This window comes from Triticum dicoccoides, chromosome 2B (genome assembly GCF_002162155.2).
Source record: "Triticum dicoccoides isolate Atlit2015 ecotype Zavitan chromosome 2B, WEW_v2.0, whole genome shotgun sequence".
NCBI lineage: Eukaryota > Viridiplantae > Streptophyta > Magnoliopsida > Poales > Poaceae > Triticum > Triticum dicoccoides.
In genome coordinates this window covers 458037017-458055257 of record NC_041383.1, presented here as the reverse complement: position 1 = coordinate 458055257, position 18241 = coordinate 458037017, and the positions used below count along the sequence as shown (strand labels likewise).

Below are 18241 nucleotides of genomic sequence, written 5' to 3'. Positions count from 1 at the left end.
TGCTGACTACAACTGTGGTATATCTTATACACCTGACAAGGCTAATGTAATGGCCAATGCCCTGAGCCACAAGTCTTATTGCAATAATCACATGGTTCATAAAGCTCAACCCCGCCTTTATGAAGACCTTTGTAAGCTGAACCTTCAACTAGTTCCACAGGGTTCTCTGAATAACCTTGTCTTGGAACCAACTCTTCTGAAAGCCATTAAGTCTTCTCAAGCCAAAGATGCTCATGTTGATGTGATGAAAAAGGATCTTGCCTAAGAGAAATACATAGATTTCTCGCTTGCTGAAGATGGGACCTTATACTTTAGAGATCGTATTGTAGTACCCCGGTTCGAGCTTATGACAGAGAAGGTGATGAAAGAAGCGCATGACACCCCTCTCTTTATTCATCCGGGAAGCACCAAGATGTATCTAGACATCCATTAGAAGTACTGGTGGTCTAAAATGAAGCAAGACATTGCTCGATATATCGAAGAATGTGACATTTTCCATCGCGTCAAAGCAGATGATCAGAAACCGGATGGACTTCTACAACCTCTCCCTATTCCTGAATGGAAATGGGATAAGATTCAGATGGACTTCGTCACTGGCCTTCCCAAGTCTCAGAAAGGTAATGATGCTATCTTTGTCGTCATCGACCAATTCTCGAAAGTTTCTCACTTTTTGCCAGTCAAGGAGACAATCACTACTAGTTAATTAGCAAACTTGTATATCTCTAGAATTGTGTCACTCCATGGCATTCCGAAGGAGAACAGTTCAGACCATGGCAATATATTCACTTCAAAATTTTGGGATAGTTTCCAAGAGGCAATGGGGACTCATATTACCTGGAGCACTGCTTATCATCCTCAATCCCAAGGCCAAGTCAAGCGAGTCAACCAAATTTTGGAAGACATGCTTCGGGCTTGTGTTATTTCTTTCGGCAAGAAATGGGAAGAATCCCTCCCTTATGTGGAGTTCTCTTATAACAACAGCTATCAAGCCAACTTGAAGATGGCACCCTTCGAAGTGCTTTATGGACGTAAGTGCCGAACCCCTCTGAATTGGTCAGAAACTGGGGAACGGACACTCATTGGTCCGGACATTATTCAACAAGCTGAAGTGCAGGTTCGCATTGTCCGGGACAATCTTAAGGCGGCCCAATCCCGCCAGAAGAGCAACTATGACCGGAAACACTGGGGTTCAATTTATCAACCTGGTGATCAAGCTTATCTGTGTGTCACTCCTTTGAGAGGCACTCATCGGTTTAGAGTCCTTGCAAGCTAGCTCTGCACTACATTGGTCCCTTCCGCATTCTCGCCCATCATGGACTGGTGGCTTATCAACTGGAGTTGCCACCTTTGTTTTCTCACGTCCATGACGTCTTCCACGTGTCGCAACTTCGTTGATGCTTCAAGGATCTGGAACTGATTGAAGTGCAAGGTGATCTCACTTATAAAGAGCATCCGATCCGCATTCTTGAAGAAGCTGAATGTCGAACCCGCCAGAAGCTTACCAAGTTCCTCAAGGTGCGATGGTTAAATCATACAAAAGATGAAGCCACTTGGGAACGCGAGGTTAACCTCCGTGCTGAATACCCTGATCTTTTCCCTTCTACCTCTTAATTCTCGGGACGAGAATTTCTTTTAGAGGAGGAGAGTTGTAACACCCCTGTGTAATGATGCTAAAGTAACCTCTGGGGTCAAGTTAATCATTTTTGTAAACAAGTGTTTGATCATCCTTGGTTATCTCTCATTTCAAAATTCTAGTTGGATTACATTTCAAATTCTGAGTGAATTTCAAAATTGCTCAAACATGAAAACTAAAATGTTCATCATGTGCTAAATAATCCATAACTAATATTGGTGGTGAACCAACATTTTTGCAAGGTGTCTAAATGGCCTAAAGTAGCTAAAATAGTGCTTAAAACATTTGTTTAAATCCTTTTTAATTTGTAAAATTACTAAACTATTTTATTTAAATACTAAACTAAATGTGGATGTGGCCTGAGCTACTATTCTATTTTAGGAGCAAGTGTTGTATTTTTGTAAAGCAAAAATGTTTTGAGTAGAAATACAAAACAGAAAGTAATAAAAGAAAAAAAAAGAAAAAGTCAAAGGAAACATAGGGGGAGAGAGAGAGAGAGAGAGAGAGAACAGCCCACTGCCCCTCGGCTTTGGCCCACCCGAGCCAGCCTGCCTCCCCGGTCGCCTTCCCTGTACAACCGCCCGGGGCACGGCCGAGCGCGCCCAGCCGCACCACCTTGCCAACGACGACGGCGAGGGGATAAGGCTCCGCGCCTGCTCGGACCTCCTCCCTCCCACCTAGCACTCCCACTCCTCCACCCGCTCCGCCTCTCCCTCTCGCCACCGGATCTCCCCCTCTCCCTTGTTCCTCACCTCTCTGAAGGTTGCTGCCGCCATCGTCGTCGATCCCGTGCCCACCGTCCCCGTTCGACCTCGCCAGGATGTCTTAGCGCACCGCAGTCGAGCTCCACTGCATCTGGTGCAAGCCCTTGGAGTAGAGGAGCGCTGCACCGAGCCCCTCAATGCCTTCTTCCTCCTCGGCCCCGACGAGCTCCAGCGATGATTCTGGCGCCACCGAGCCATCTCTGAGCCCACTAAGCTCAACTACAGACTCACCGTAAGCCTGCGCTTCTTTCCCCTCTCTCTCCCGAGCATTTTCAATGTTGTAGCCCCCTCCCTGTCGGACCCGAATGCTGCTCCACCCGAGCTCGTCGCCGGCGAGTCTCCAGCGACCATATGGTCAAGGGCATATGTCTGTTAGCATGACCGCACCGCATAGAGCACGCCCACCCTTTCATTTCCCCCGTTAGTGCATCGTGCTGCTATTGTCGTAGCTCGCCCGAGCTTCTCGCCGCTAGCGACGTCGCAATGCCCGTCTCCGACCATCCCAGCTCGCGTGGCCACCCACGTTGGATGCGGCGTTGCTCACTCGTTCGAACGTGCCAATGCACGGGCCAAATGGCCCCCTGTACGTGGATTCCAACGAGGTCACGAGCGCCTCCGCTGTGTTTTCGTTCACCGGCGTTTAGCCGCCGGCCACCACCGACATGGCACACCTGGGGCCACCCCTGGGTCACTGCCAGCGGGCCCTGCAGGCCCCATTGACTGTGTTGGCCCAATCAATATGCTGACTGGGCAGCCTAGTGCCACTGACATGTGGGACCCGCGCTAACTAACAGGTTTTATAAATAAATAAAATGTTAATTAACCTGTTAATTATATTTAATCACTAATTAGTCACTGATTAATGGGGCTCACACCCCTAATTAGTTCTGTTAGTCAAGTTAACCCATTGTTAGTCCCACAGAGGTTGACATGTGGGTCCCACATGTCAGTTTGACTGGTCAGCTGGTCAGCCGACCGCTGACGCAAGCATGACCTCAGCATGACGTCATAACCCATTTCTGCTAATTTAGCTAAATTGAGAAAATACTGAAATCTTTAAAAATTTATAGAAATATAAGTGTAGCTCGGATCGAAAAACTTTGTACATAAAAGTTGCTCAGAACGACGAGACGAATCTGATCGTGTCATCTGTTTCTATGTCGGAACCCTCTACGGAGGTGGACCCGTAAATTGTAGCCCGTTTCCGCTAGATGAATAGGGCCTATACACCGATTATTAAATTCAACTTTAATCCTAAAGTAACTAAATGACTTAGACATATCTTTAGGCAACCCTGCACTACACGTTAGCATATCATACTCTGTGTTGCATATGATTACTGTGCATTTACCTGTTTCTTCCCCCTCTTCTCTCTGGTAGACCCCGAGACCGATTTTGTCCTTGTGATCAGCTACGTCACCGACGACACCACTGACGACCTTGCCTTTGCCGCTGAGCAACTAGGCAAGCACCCTCCTTTTGAGCATACCAATATCGCCTACTCTATCTCTCTTATGCTTGCATTAGAATCTGCTGCTACTGTTGTTATCCTATTTCTGCTGCATAGCTTGTTTATTGTAACATGTTGTTGTTACCTACCCGCCTATCCTAAACTGGTTAGTATAGGCTGGGTAGAGACCCATCAAAGAACCCAAATTTATCCTGACTGCCCCGCTGGATTATCAGAAGACCCGATCAACGGGATTGAAGACCAGGCCCCGACACCGCACATCACTTTCCCCTTAGTTGCTCGACACTACTGGGTTACTATCAAGTGCCGACGGGGTCACATCGATCGTGGGTCTCTGCTCGTTAACCGCACGCTCCTAACCCACTACGATTTGGATATTTGATCCATGGGGCCTCTGGCCTGATAGCACTGACCATCACGTGGGCATAGTATGGGCGTTCTGCGTCGTATGCATCAGCCAAAGCTTAATAGACATCAATGATTGTGGGGCGCGCGCCGGGTTGGACTGCGTAAGCACCTGCCTTTTAAGGAGGTAGCTAGGTCTGCTCACCGGTCGCATTCACACTGTGTAGGAGTTCCCGGGGCGATGGCCCAAGACCCCCGGGGGCATAGGTTTAGTCCGGTGTGCTGACCTCTCTATTAAGCCTAGGTTGGGTTGCGGCGTATCGTTTGGCCGAGGCTGGGCATGACCTAGAAAAGTGTGTCCGGCCGGAGTTAATCATGCGTGGTGGGTAAGTTGGTGCACCCCTGCCGGGAAGAAAACATCTATCGATAGCCTGTCCTACAGTAACGGACACTTGGAGTTGTATCCCGATCGATACAACTAGAACTGGATACTTGAGATGAGAAATGGATAGTATGGCTCTGGGATTGCTTTCTCGCAGGGAGTCGAGGGAGGATCTCTGGGCGAGGTTGATAACACTACTAATACTTTACTTTATGCTAGTCTGCACTCTTCTAATGCTGCAAGACCGCTGAAGATGCTGAAGATGCTAGTCTTTGGTAGGACTAGGCTCTCCCTTCTATTCTGGCATTTCTGTAGCCCAGTCCACATATACAGCCTTCCTTTGATAATGTCGCATATGTAGTGTAGACCCTTGCTTGTTGAGTACTTCAGATGAGTACTCACGTTTGCTTTGCTTTCTTTTCCCCCATATCTGTTTGATGCAACTAGATGACGGAGCCCCTGAGACGCTGCCTCCCCCGATGACTACTGCTACCCCAAGGGTGCCTGCTACCATGTGACGGACGTTGACGACCAGGAGTAGTTAGGAGGCTCCCATGTAGGAGGACTTGCCTTTTCGATCGATGTTGCTTTTATGCTCGCCTTCTTAAGACAAACTTGTTTAACTCATGTTTGTACTCAGATAATGTTGCTTCCACGACTCGTTTGTATTAGAGCCTAAGTATTCGAGCCCTCGAGGCCCCTGGCTTGTAATATAGAGCTTGTATTATTTTAATTTGTGTCTAGAGTTGTGTTGTGATATCTTCCCATGAGTCCCTAATCTTGACCGTACACATTTGCGTGTATGATTAGTGTAGATTGAATCGGGGGCGTCACATATATGATGCAACTAGAAGGTTTTGTTGATCCTAAAGGTGCTAAACAAGGTGTGCAAGCTCCAACGATCCATCTATGGACTGGTGCAGGCATCTCGGAGTTGGAATATACGCTTTGATGAGGTGATGAAAGCATATGGTTTTATACATACTTACGGTGAAGCCTGTATTTACAAGAAAGTGAGTGGGAGCTCTGTAGCATTTCTGATATTATATGTGGATGACATATTGTTGATTGGAAATGATATAGAATTTTTGGATAGCATAAAAGGATGCTTCAATAAGAAATTTTTTCGGTAAAGCTACTTATGTATTGGGCATCAAGATCTATAGAGATACATCGAGACACTTAAGAGGACTTCCACAAAGCACATATCTTGACAAAGTTTTGAATAAGTTCAAAATGGATCAGTCAAAGAAAGGGTTCTTGCCTGCATTGCAAGGTATGAAGTTGAGTAAGACTCAAAACCTGACCACGACAGAAGATAGAGAGAGAATGAAAGTCATTCCCTATGCCCCAGCCATAGGTTCTATAAAGTATGCCATGCTGTGTACCAGACCTATTGCGTACCTTACCATGAGTTTGGCAAGGGGGTACAATAGTGATCCAGGAGTAGATCATTGGACAATGGTCAAAATTTATCCTTAGATACCTAAGAGGACTAAGGAAATATTTCTCGGTTATGGAGGTGATAAAGAGTTTGTCGTAAAGAGTTACGTTGATGCAAGCTTTGACACTGATCTAGTTAACTCTAAGTCTCAATCTAGATACATATTGAACGTCGGAGCAATTATCTAGAGTAGCTCCATGCAGAGAATTGTAGACATAGAAATTTGCAAAATACATACGGATCTGAATGTGGCAGACCCGTTGACTAAACTTCTCTCACAAGCAAAACATGATCACACCTTAGTACTCTTTGGGTATTAATCACATGGCGATGTGAACTAGATTATTGACTCTAGTAAACCTTTTGGGTGTTGGTCACATGTCAATGTGAACTATGGGTGTTAATTACATGACGATGTGAACTATTGGTGTTAAATCACATGGCGATGTGAACAAGATTATTGACTCTAGTGCAAGTGGGAGACTGAAGGAAATATGCCCTAGAGGCAATAATAAAGTTGTTATTTTATATTTCCTTATTCATGATAAAGGTTTATTATTCATGCTAGAATTGTATTGATCGGAAACCTTAATACATGTGTGAATACATAAACAAACAACATGTCCCTAGTGAGCCTCTACTAGACTAGCTCGTTGATCAAAGATGGTTAAGGTTTCCTAACCATGGACATTAGTTGTCATTTGATAACGGGATCACATCATTAGGAGAATTATGTGATGGACAAGACCCATTTGTTAGCTTAGCATAATGATCTTTCAGTTTTATTGCTAGTGCTCTCTTCATGTCAAATACATATTCCTTCGACTATGAGATTATGCAACTCCCGGATACCGGAGGAATACCTTGTGTGCTATCAAATGTCACTGGGTGATTATAAAGATGCTCTACAGGTATCTCCAAAGGTGTTTTTTTGGTTGGCATAGATCGAGATTATGATTTGTCATTCCGAGTACCGGAGAGGTATCTCTGGGCCCTCTCAGTAATACACATCATAAGCTCGCAAGCAAATGACTAAGTATTTAGTCACGAGGTGATGTATTACGGAACGAGTAAAGAGACTTGCCGGTAATGAGATTGAACTATGTATGAAGATACCGACGGTCGAATCTCGGGCAAGTAACATACTAATGGATAAAGAGAATAACGTATGTTGTCATAACGGTTCGACCGATAAAGATCTTCATAGAATATGTGGGTGCCAATATGAGCATCCAGGTTCCGCTATTGGTTATTGACTGGAGAGGTGTCTCGGTCATGTCTACATAGTTCTCGAACCCATAGGGTCCGCACGCTTAATGTTCGCAGACGTTATAGTATTATGTGAGTTATGTGATTTGGTGATCGAATGTTGTTCGGAGTCCCTAATGAGATCACGGACATGATGAGGAGTCTCGAAATGGTCGAGAGGTAAAGATATATATATATATATATATGATGATGGTATTCGGGCACCGGAAGTGTTCCGGAGGGTACCGGGTAAATATCGGATCACCGGAAGGGGTTCCGGGCACCCCCGGCAAAAGATAAGGGCCTTATGGGCCAAGAGGGGAAACGCACCAGCCACAAGGGGCTGGTGCGCCCCCTATATGGGTCGGAGAAGGTGGAGAAGGAAAGGGGAAGGAGGAGAGGAAAGAAAGGGAATAGGATTTCCCCTTCCCCCTCTTTCCTCCCCCCTACGATAAATATGGTTGGGGGCGAATTGGGGAGGAACCCCAAGTAGGATTCGGCCTACTTGGGGCGCCCTCCTGGCTACTCCCTCCTCCCCACCTTTATATATGTGGGAGGGGGGCGCCTAGCACAACCAGATCAATTGTTAGCTGTGTGCGGCGTCCCCCTCCATAGTTTACACCCCCGGTCATATATTCGTAGAGCTTAGGTGAAGCCCTGCGAGGATCACTTCACCATCACCGTCACCACGCTGTCGTGCTCTCGGAACTCATCTACTACCTCGACAACTTGCTGGATTAAGAAGGCAAGGGCCGTCACCGAACTAAACGTGTGCAGAACTCGGAGGTGTCGTACATTCCGTACTCGGTCGGTGGATCGTGAAGAAAGTTCGACTACATCAACCGCGTTGTGAAACGCTTCCGCTTATGGTCTACGAGGGTACGTAGACACACTCTCCCCTGGTTGCTATACATCTCCTAGATAGATCTTGCGTGAGCGTAGGATTTTTTTTTGAAATTGCATGCTACGTTTCCTAACACTTTGTATTCTATGTCAAAATTTAACTTGAGATTTAACTAATAAAATATTAAGGGACAATTACATTTGAACCCTAAGTTGTGTCACACCCGTGTGTTTTGCCCCTCAATTCAAAAAACCCTCATTTCTGTCCAGGCTCGTTTGCTTCTCTTATGTTTTTGCCCTTTGATCATTTGACCGCAACTTTGAAAACTTCATAACAAATTCATACTAACTCAGAAAAATGCAAATAAGATATCAGAATATTCGGAAAAACATCACCTATAGTGCATGTCATTTGCATTGATGACAAAAGTGCTGAGAAGTGCCTATGTCAGTTTGAGCTCATATGATGTCAGCATGAATAGTAAATGATGAAAAAAAATTGAAAACAAATTCAAAAAATTCTGATATTTTTTCTGTGGCAAACATTGACAAATGTTTTGAGAGATTGCAAAGTTTCATGAGGAAATGACATTAATGGAAGTCGTGGAAAAAAAGGAAAATTGATGCTCCAAAACAAAAGCATTTTGGAGTGCTAATTTTGTTTTTTTGCCACGACTTCCATGAATGTCATTTCCTGGTTAAACTTTATAAGTGCTGAAAACATTAGTCAATGTCTGCCACAAAAATAATTTAGATTTTTTTTCAGTTTTACTATTCATGCTGACATCATATGAGCTCAAACTGAGATGAGGACTTTTCACCACTTTTTTCATGAATGTAAATGACATGCATATATACGTGATGTTTTTCCGAACATTTTGATATCTTATATGCATTTTTCTGAGTTAGTATGAATTCGTTATGAAGTTTTCAAAGTAACGATCAAACAATCAAAGGGCAAAAGTATAAGAAGAGCAAACGAGCTTGGGCAGAAATGAGGGTTTTTTGAATTTAGGGGCAAAACACACGGGTGTGACATAACTAGGGGCTCAAATGTAATTGTCCCAAATATTAATGCATGCCATCAAAAATTATATTGTTGGATTCGTATTTGAACATAGTTCCTAATTATATTATTTTTTATGATATGCAATAACATTCTGTTAGTTAAATTTAAGATTAAAGTTTGGCACGGAATACAAAAAGGACTAATAGACCATGACAGAGGTACTAAAACTTAACGTGCACTAGTGCAGGATAAAACAACTTTATAGATCATGAGGCAAACAAGCAGCCATGCACGGCTGAACAGGTGCATCGCCTTGCATGTTTCCCTATACGCCATGGCAACTTGGCAACCTATAAATTGTGTACTAGCAAGCAACCGTGCAATCAAAATAGAAAGGTCATTCTTGGTACGCACGACCTACTTAACTGACCGACGCGTGCAAACAATACCTTTCTAGAGAAGAGATAGAATGGGTGTATGGCATCTCGAAAAAGAAGTAGAATGGGTGTAGGAAGTTGATCTAGAGAAGAAATGAAGGTTTTGCTATTACTATTGAAAGATAACTTTTGCTAAGTCGTGTTAATCCCCTCTCATTATTTGATGGTAATAAAGCTAGCCAGAAGACCTTCATGCGTGAGCAAACAATTTTCATGTTCTGAAGAGCTTGGCATTTGAGAAATGACTTGATTTTTGGTAAAGAAAAGGAATCTATCTCAGCCTCAGTGAGTTTTATTCAAAATTATTGGGCATCATTCTTATCTTGTCATGCAAAAACGAAGATAGAGGTAAGTAACAAAGGTAAGGGTGGGATTAACAGGAAGGCGAATATGGTGGCGCATGAGATTGCAAAATTTAGTTTTATAAATAGATTTGATGGTATTCTTATTAATAGTATTCCGCCCTGCGTGGCAAGAGCTGTAACGGATGATTATACGAACATTTGTGTGAATTAATTAATATGGGTGGGGTTTTTTCAAAAAAGAAAAAGACCTTCCTGTCAAAAAGAAAAAAGAAAAAGCATCCCATCGGTATGTTAAAAAAAAGAGAGCATAACATCAAATTTTTGCACTCCTGAGAAAAGATGTTTGCTAATCTTTTCTTAATGGTCTGGTAGTGCTCTTACCCGGTTCCTCGATTTTTTTTTTAGGAAGAACAAATCTTGGTAGGAGCAATCCATGCACATAGAAATAAGTTCTTCAATTCAAAATCATACAAACTCGCTTGATGCATATGTGTCTGTGCTACTTCGCACACATATTACAAGTGTGTATACCGTGCACATAGATAAACGACTAGAGAAGCTATCTATAGCACACTAGGGTACTTTCCTTCTCATAATGCTGGAATCGGTAACAGTAGGTATGGTACTGGCACATGCGGCTTACGTGCTGACCTAACGAGCGGAGTGGTTGCGATGCATGCATTCGACGTAGGTACGATCGAGTACGTACGACTGCCGGCCACCCCGATCCACATGCATGCACATGGATCAGAGCGACATCTTCCGCGGCTTCACCGTGGCCAGCAGCGGCTGGTTCATCACCACCGTGAACTCCACCTTGTCCTTGAAGTCCACCGCCGGCTGCGACGGGTGCGCGCGCCACTCGAACTCCTGCAGCATCCGCGCCACCATCAGCGCGATGTGGGTTGTCCCCATGGCCAAGCCCGGGCAGATCCGCCGCCCCGCCCCGAACGGTATCATCCGGATGCCCGCGGAACCTGTCATGTCCGCGGTCTCGCCGCCGGTTAGGAACCTGTCCGGGTCGAACTCCGTCGGCCGGTCCCAGAGCTTGGGGTCTTCCGAGATGGTCGGGAGGAAGATGTCCAGGTTCGCGTCCGTGGGCACGTCGTAGCCGGCGAGCTTGCTCCCAGGCTTGACGGCGGCGTGGGTGAGCGAAAAGTACGTGGGCGGGTGCTTCCGGAGGAGCTCCTTGACGAAAGCCTGGAGGTAGGGCATGCTTTCGATGTCCTTGTCGTCGATAGGCCGGGCATCGCCGACTTGCTGCATGATCTCCTCGTGGAGCCGGGCCTGGATGGACGGGTTGTCCACGATGCGCGCCATGGCCCACTCAATGGCAGTGGCCGTGGTGTCGGTGCCGCCGTTGATCAGCTCCGCGCACAGCGTGACCAGCTCGTCGTCTGCGCCTTCGCGGCCCTCGATATGGAGGTCGAGCAGCGAGTCGAGGTACGAGAAGGGCGCGGCGACGTTGGGATCTGGCGGCGAGCTCTGCATGTCGCGGAGGATGGCGCGGCGGCGGTTGATGAGCGGGAGGAGCGTGTCGACCTGCTCGCGGCGAACGGCGAGCGCCCGGCGCTGCTTCCGCCAGAAGAAGGGGCGGAGGAACGGGAGGTAGTCATCCATGCGCACGCCGACGGCGAGCAGCACGCGCTTCAAGACGGCGTCGATGTGCACGATGTGCTCCTCCTCCAGGTCGAGCAGCCCGAAGGTCATATCGAGCAGGATGCAGAACACCGCGAAGCGCGCGTTGCGGAGCACCCACACGGAGGCCCCGTCGGCGGACGCCGCGGCCTCGGCGCGCATGCGTGCCACGAACCGGTCCATGGCTCGAAGCCTCGCCGGGCGGAACTCCCGGAGACGCGACGTGCTCAGCATCCCGGACACCATGTTCCGACGCAACGACCGCCACTCGGCGCCGTACACCGCGGAGTTGACGGTGAACTTGTTGGAGGAGAAGATGTTGCGCGTGGTGTTCTCAGCGGGGCGGCTGGCGAACTCCGTGCCCTTCTCGACGAGCGCCTCGTGCACGAGCTCGGCGCTGCTGATGACGACGAGCGTGCGCACCCCCATCCGCAGCGTCAGGATGGGCCCGTACTCACGCCGCAGGTCGCGGATGTAGTGGATGAAGAGCTTCCCGGAGAAGGCGACCTGGAAGAGGTTGCCGACGATGGGCCACCCATGCGGGCCGGGTGGGAGCCTCAGCCCCCGGTACTTCCGGTTGTACCTCGCCACAGCGACGGCCACCCATAAGGCCGCGGTAGCCACGGCGGCCGTGAAGGCGAGGCTGATCATGGAGGCCGCAGGCATTGCGCCGAGAAGGTTGGCACGCGCCGGTTGTTGCTGTTGTTGTTGCATGGACATGGGCGCGATTAATGAAGTGCTCGACGAGATGGAGAGGCGTAGTGCGTGGCTATGAGTAGTAGATTTGAGTTTGTAGCAGATATTATAGGAAGGCCGGAGAGAGGACCGGAGTAAATGCGGGGTGGCAAATATCGTTGGAGAATTCAATGACCTCATGAGGCGATTGGGCGCCTGGCTAGCCGACCGACCATGCTTGACTCGAGGAGCCTGAGTTGCTCGCTGCCACGTCACGATGCTGCAATGCTCAGTTGCTCACGCATACACTTGGACTATATACGGAATGAAACAAGCGAAGAAACATTAAACATATCTATAGTACGTCCGATTTAGAAAAATGTTAGACATGTTATATCTGTGAACGGAAGGTGTGACATTTTCTGTAATCCTACGTTTACGTGCACAAAGATTTGTAGTAATAATTTAGCAGCATGTAAGTCGTCCCAAAATTTTATTTTGGGTCAGTCAATTTTGTGTGCCATTGATCTTGCTTTGCGATTCATGCCAATTGGTTGGCCAACTATGTGTGGTTAGGTTCGGTTTCATCTTGTATTGAGGATTTGTGGCCTCTTGTAAATCTATTACCTTGCAATAAAAACTCTCTTTATCCCGCAAAAAAAAAATCTACTGACCAATTTGGGCTAGTCAATTCTTTAACTTGCTGAAGCACATCATCAGGTGCGACCCAGCTTTCCCCTTTCTTCCTTTGTTTTTTTTCCTTATGTTTTTCTCTTTTCTGCCATTATTTTTTATTTTTCTTTATTAGTTGGTTTTTTTATTTTTGCATTTATTTTTTTAGTCTGCTTTAGTTTTATTTATTAGTTGATTTTTAGTTTTCTTTTGTGTGTATTTTTGGATGTTGGGTGAGTGTAAATATATTCACATAAATACTATACAATATGTGCCAAAATTGCACTATTATATATTAACCTTTGCATAATAAAAAATCATAATTCTAGTGAAAATTGGTGTGCAAGTTTTTTTTCTCCATTTTCTTTCTTCTTAAATGGTAATACATGATATTCATTCATTCTTCCATATAAAAATATATTATTTAAATTTGTTTAGTCTTTTTCTTTCTTCTTTAAAGATAATACAAATGCCACTAAACCATTCCTTCGTAGGAACTAACTTTTATGAAAATTCTACAAGCATATGTTTACTGTTGCGTATTTTTAAAAAGCGCACTTTTTGTGTATATCTTGTGCAAAAATTTTAGTTATTTTTTTAGACTTTCCCATTTACTTAAAGCATAATACAAGTGCATTAATTCAATCTTTCTTAGGAAACTTAATTATTTTAATTTTGTAAATGTGTGCACATTTTTCATTATTTTTATTGTTTTATTCTTAAAGGGTAATACCAATGCCACAAATACATTTTTCAATAGAAAAACAATTATTATTGTGTTTTTTATATTATTTATTATTTAAGAATAATACAAATTCCACTAATTCATTCATTCTTAGGAAACTTACTTTTTCCAAAATTCCACTATTATATTCTTATTTTTTGCATATTATAAAAAACCGCATTTTTGTGTAAATTATGTGCAACTTTTTCAAACAAAAAAAATTCTTTCTTCTTAAAGGGAAATATCAATGCCACTAATTTAGTCTTCCTTAGAAACTTCATTTTTTTGTCCGGGTTTCAGGTTTTGTCTCATTTTCTTTCTTCTTAAGGGTAATAATGTCACTAACTTATTCCTTTTTAGGAAACTTATTTTTTCCGAAATGCCACCATTATATCCTTATAATTTTATATTATAAAAAGCACAATTTCTATGTAAATTGTACGCAAAGTTTGTCTTGTTTGTCTTTTTTTTCATTTTCTTTCTTCTTAAAGGGTAATATCAATGCCACTAATTCATTCTTCTTTAAGAAACTTTATTAATTTGTTTTTATTTCATTTGTTTTCACTAAGGATAATACCAATACTACTAATTCATTCCTTCTTGGGAAACTTACTTTTTTTGAAACTCTGCTATTATATTCTTATTCCTGCATATTATAAAGAATTGCAATTTCTATGTAAATTGCGTTCAGATTTTGTCATTTTTTTCTAATAGTGTCGGAATCGGGGCTCCGCGGACCCGAGGAAGGTTTGAACTCAGGGGCATGCTCGCTACTCCTCACCTCGCCCTATGAACTGCACTCAACCTCACAGCCAAGCTCCAACACGATCCGGCCGAAGAAGAAGGACTAAGAACACGACCGTTTACCCAGGTTCGGGCCACCTTGCGGTGTAAAACCTTACTCCTGCTTTGTGGTTGGATTGCCTCGTGAGAGGAGATGAATGTATGAGTACAAAATGACCCGGGAGGCTCCACGAGCGGCTCCGGGCTTAAGGTGTGGACATAATTGATTCCCGGGGGTCTATTCCCTAAGGTGGTGGCCTAGCTATACTTATACTGGAACAATCCTCTTCCCCAAAGCTCTAGGAGGGAAGGGAGTCCACAACGACCAATTTTGAAGGGGAACAGGAGTACATCTTATCCTGACAAAAGGTGGTCTCCGCCTGCCAAAGCTTCTGACGATGACGTGCAGGTGGGCTTGGAGATGACCTTTATCCTGACGAGTCCGCCGTCCTGGTCATGTTGCACCGGAGAGGTAACCGTTGGGGCTGCCTTGGGAAACCGCACGTTGGCCTTGTTCCTTTAGCACCAAAGAGGAAAGCCTCACCATCTGCGCCTGCTGGCACTGGTCCTGGCGATGCTGGTCGTGGCTCGCGTCTCCCACGTGTTGCGCGAGGCATGGCTTGGCGACCTTGGTGTATCCGCCCGCGAGGGGGCCTTGGGAGGCAGCTTTGGGAGGCTACTTCCTAAGAGCATCTCCAGTCGTCGCCTCTCCCCCCAGGAGGCATAAAAATCACCGTCTGGGGGCGAGCCAGCAGCAAAATCGGCTCTGGGGCGGTTGGGCACCCAGCCATCGCCCCCAGGTCGCCCCCAGGCGCCAATGTCGGCCCATTATTCGGCCCGCTTTCGTCAAAAAATGGCCCGATATCGGCGCGAATGGGCCCAGATTCGGCGCGGTTTGGCATGGTTCAGCATGAATTCTCCATATATATTTTTTGCATCCATAGTTCATCATAAAAAAATCAAGTAGTTCAATACAAATTATATAGTTCAACAAATAAAAACACATATTTCATCACACGTCGTTCCCGACGTCGCCCTTGAGCCTTCATAGGTGCTCCACCAGATCGTGTTGCAGTTGTTGATGCACCTGTGGGTCTCGGATCTCCTGACGCATATTGAGGTAGGCAGTACAGGTTGCTGGTAGCTGGTGATCAACTTGGGCAAGAGGACCCTGCCTGTAGTATGGTTCAGTGTCAAACACTGGCTCTTACTGCTCGCTCTCGATGATCATGTTGTGCAAGATGACACGGGAAGTCATGATCTCCCACATTTGATCTTTCGACCAGGTCTGAGCAGGGTACCGGACAACACCAAATTGAGATTGGAGCATACCAAATGCCCGCTTGACATCCTTTCTGCAAGCCTCCTGAACCTTCGCAAAGTGGGACTTCTTGCCTCCTGGCACAATGTTTGAGATAGTCTTCAAAAATGTCGACCATCTCAGATAGATGCCATCAGCTAGGTAGTACCCCTTGTTGTACTGCCGCCCATTGACCTCTAAGTTCACCGGAGGAAGAATGACCTTCAACAAGCTTGGCAAAGACAGGGGAGCACTGCAGGACGTTGATGTCATTGTTAGTTCCTGGCATCCCAAAGAAAGAGTGCCAAATCCAGAGGTGCTATGTGGCCACTGCCTCAAGTACCACACTGCAACCGCCTTTGGCACCTTTGTACAACCCCTGCCAAGCAAATGGACAGTTCTTCCATTTACAATGCATGCAGTCGATGCTTCCAAGCATCCCAGGAAATCCTCTTACTATATTCTGTGCTAGGATCCGAGCAGTGTCTTCAGCATTGGGTGATCACAAGTATTGCGGTCCAAACACTGCCACCACTGCCCTACAAAACTTGTAGAAACACTCAATGGTCGTGGACTCGTCCATACGTCCATAGTCGTTGAGTGAATCACCGGGAGCTCCGTATGCAAGCATCCTCATAGCTGTCATGCACTTCTGGATTGAGGTGAATCCAAGTGTGCCGGTGCAATCCTTCTTGCACTTGAAGTAGATGTCGAACTCCCGGATGGAATTCACAATCCTGAGGAAAAGCTTTCGGCTCATCCGATAACGGCGCCAAAATGTTTTCTCGCCATGCAATGGAGCGTCGGCGAAGTAGTTGGAGTAGACCATGCAGTATCCTTCCAGACGATGCCGGTTCTTTGCTTTCACCCACGCCGGCGCTGAGCCACCTCACCGCGGCTTTTCATTGCTCGTGAGCAGGCCGGCGAGGGCGGCAAGCACCATGAGATGCTCCTGCTCTTGAACGTCGGCTTCAGCTTCCTCCTCCAGCAACACCGCGAGCGCCTCCTCGTTGTTTGAGTCCATCGCTGGGCCGGGCAGACAAATCATCGAACACCTTGCGGGCGTGGTGGGCACACACCCGCCGATTTACAGTCCCTGCGCGGCCGGAACGCCGGAAAAATCGCCCGAACGGCGGTGGAGAGACTGCCTCGGCGAAACCTCTTCTCTTTTCCGACGGGGAATGGCCTATCGAGCTGTGTTGGTGGTGGGCGGCGCCGAAATCGACAGGGTGGCGGCCGAGCGCGGGGGGTCGGAGGCGAATCTGGACAGTCGTCTTGACTTTTCGTCTGACAGTGTGGCCCCGGTTGTGCTTTTCCCTTGCGCCGGAGCCTCCGAGCGCCCCCAGCGCGACAGGTTCGGCCTGCAATCGCCGGGACCGAAAACGGGCCGAGTCGGTGGAGTTCGGCGTCTTGGGGGCGTGACTGGGGCGCTTTTTCTGTGCCAGTGTGTAAAAAGTCATCTGAGGGGCTGTTGGGGGCACGACTGGAGATGATCTAAGAGGGCCTCGGGAGGTCCTTGGTGATGCGCACTTCACGAGGCGGGAGACCTCGCGAGGGTCTTGCTCATGTAGCCTCGAAGGTGGGCCGTATTGGGTCCGTGCTACACGCTGCGCCCTGGGCCGCAGGCAGACAGGCCTGGGGACCCGCGGTCCCAGAGCCCCGAAAGTAGCCCCCGGGCCCATGGCTTGCATGATTCACCAGCTGGAGGGGCGAAATGGCACGGGCCCCAACCACCGGAGGGTTAGGCGTGACGCGTGGCGCACGAGCGGGCGCAGGACGCCCCCACTTCCCCATGATGCCTCAGCAACTGCTCAGGCTGACACAAAAGCCTGACGGGCGCTGCGCAGGGCCATTATTGCTCCCTTGTCTTGTCTCTTCCTTTTGAAGGCGAAGGGCGTAGGGCGACCCTGTCGACGCTATATAAGGGCAGCAGACCCCTTGGCTCATCTTCTCCAAACGTGCCTCTCCACTTCTACTCGTCGTTGTCGTCGCCATGGCTCCCTTGAGGAGGTTCTTCGCCGCCAAAAAGGGGAAGGTGGTGCGGGAAGGATTGGAGCCACCACAGCCAGTGAGGGGGCGAGGCCGCCCTCGAAAGTCCGCCGCTACACCTGGGGCACCTCTCTGGTGAGGCAGGCATCCTCCATTGGTGGTTTGCACCGGCTCGGGCAGCCGCGGGACAAAACCCACCCGCGGGCGCGGCTGTGGGGGTCGAGGCGGTTACGACCGAGGAGGGAGAAGAGGCGCGACCACCCGGACGCCTTTGGCAGGGACTCACTCCACCGACTCAGCCCACGAGTTCGTCGTATGGATGGACAACTCGCCCCGCACCTGGCTCCATCTCTCGGACTCCTACGCGGAGGAGTTGGCGGCTGACGCACCCCTGAGGCTGTGGCTGCAGCCGGACGGTTGCCGCAAGAAGTTCTCCTGGGTGGCGGTGGAGTTCACTCTATCCTGCTACATGTACCCGACGCAGGGGTGGAAGTCGTTCGCTCACACCCGCGGCCTGAAGGAGGGGCACACCCTTCACTTCAAGTTCGACGGGGCGTTGAAGCTCTCCGTGAAGATCTT

The 18241-nt window shown here is 47.4% G+C and overlaps 1 protein-coding gene across 1 annotated transcript; it reads right to left on the bottom strand.

Moving 5' to 3' along the window:
- Window positions 1–10315: 10315 nt before the first annotated feature.
- On the bottom strand, window positions 10316–12323 carry LOC119364188 (cytochrome P450 77A4-like). The gene has a single exon (XM_037629614.1). The coding sequence runs from the start codon at window positions 12237–12239 to the stop codon at window positions 10629–10631; it is 1611 nt and encodes a 536-aa protein (XP_037485511.1). The 5' UTR covers window positions 12240–12323; the 3' UTR covers window positions 10316–10628.
- Window positions 12324–18241: the final 5918 nt, after the last annotated feature.

Excerpts from the sequence above, each read along its gene's own strand:
- LOC119364188 (XM_037629614.1), bottom strand. The coding sequence starts at position 12,239 with ATGTCCATGCAACAACAACAGCAACAACCGGCGCGTGCCAACCTTCTC.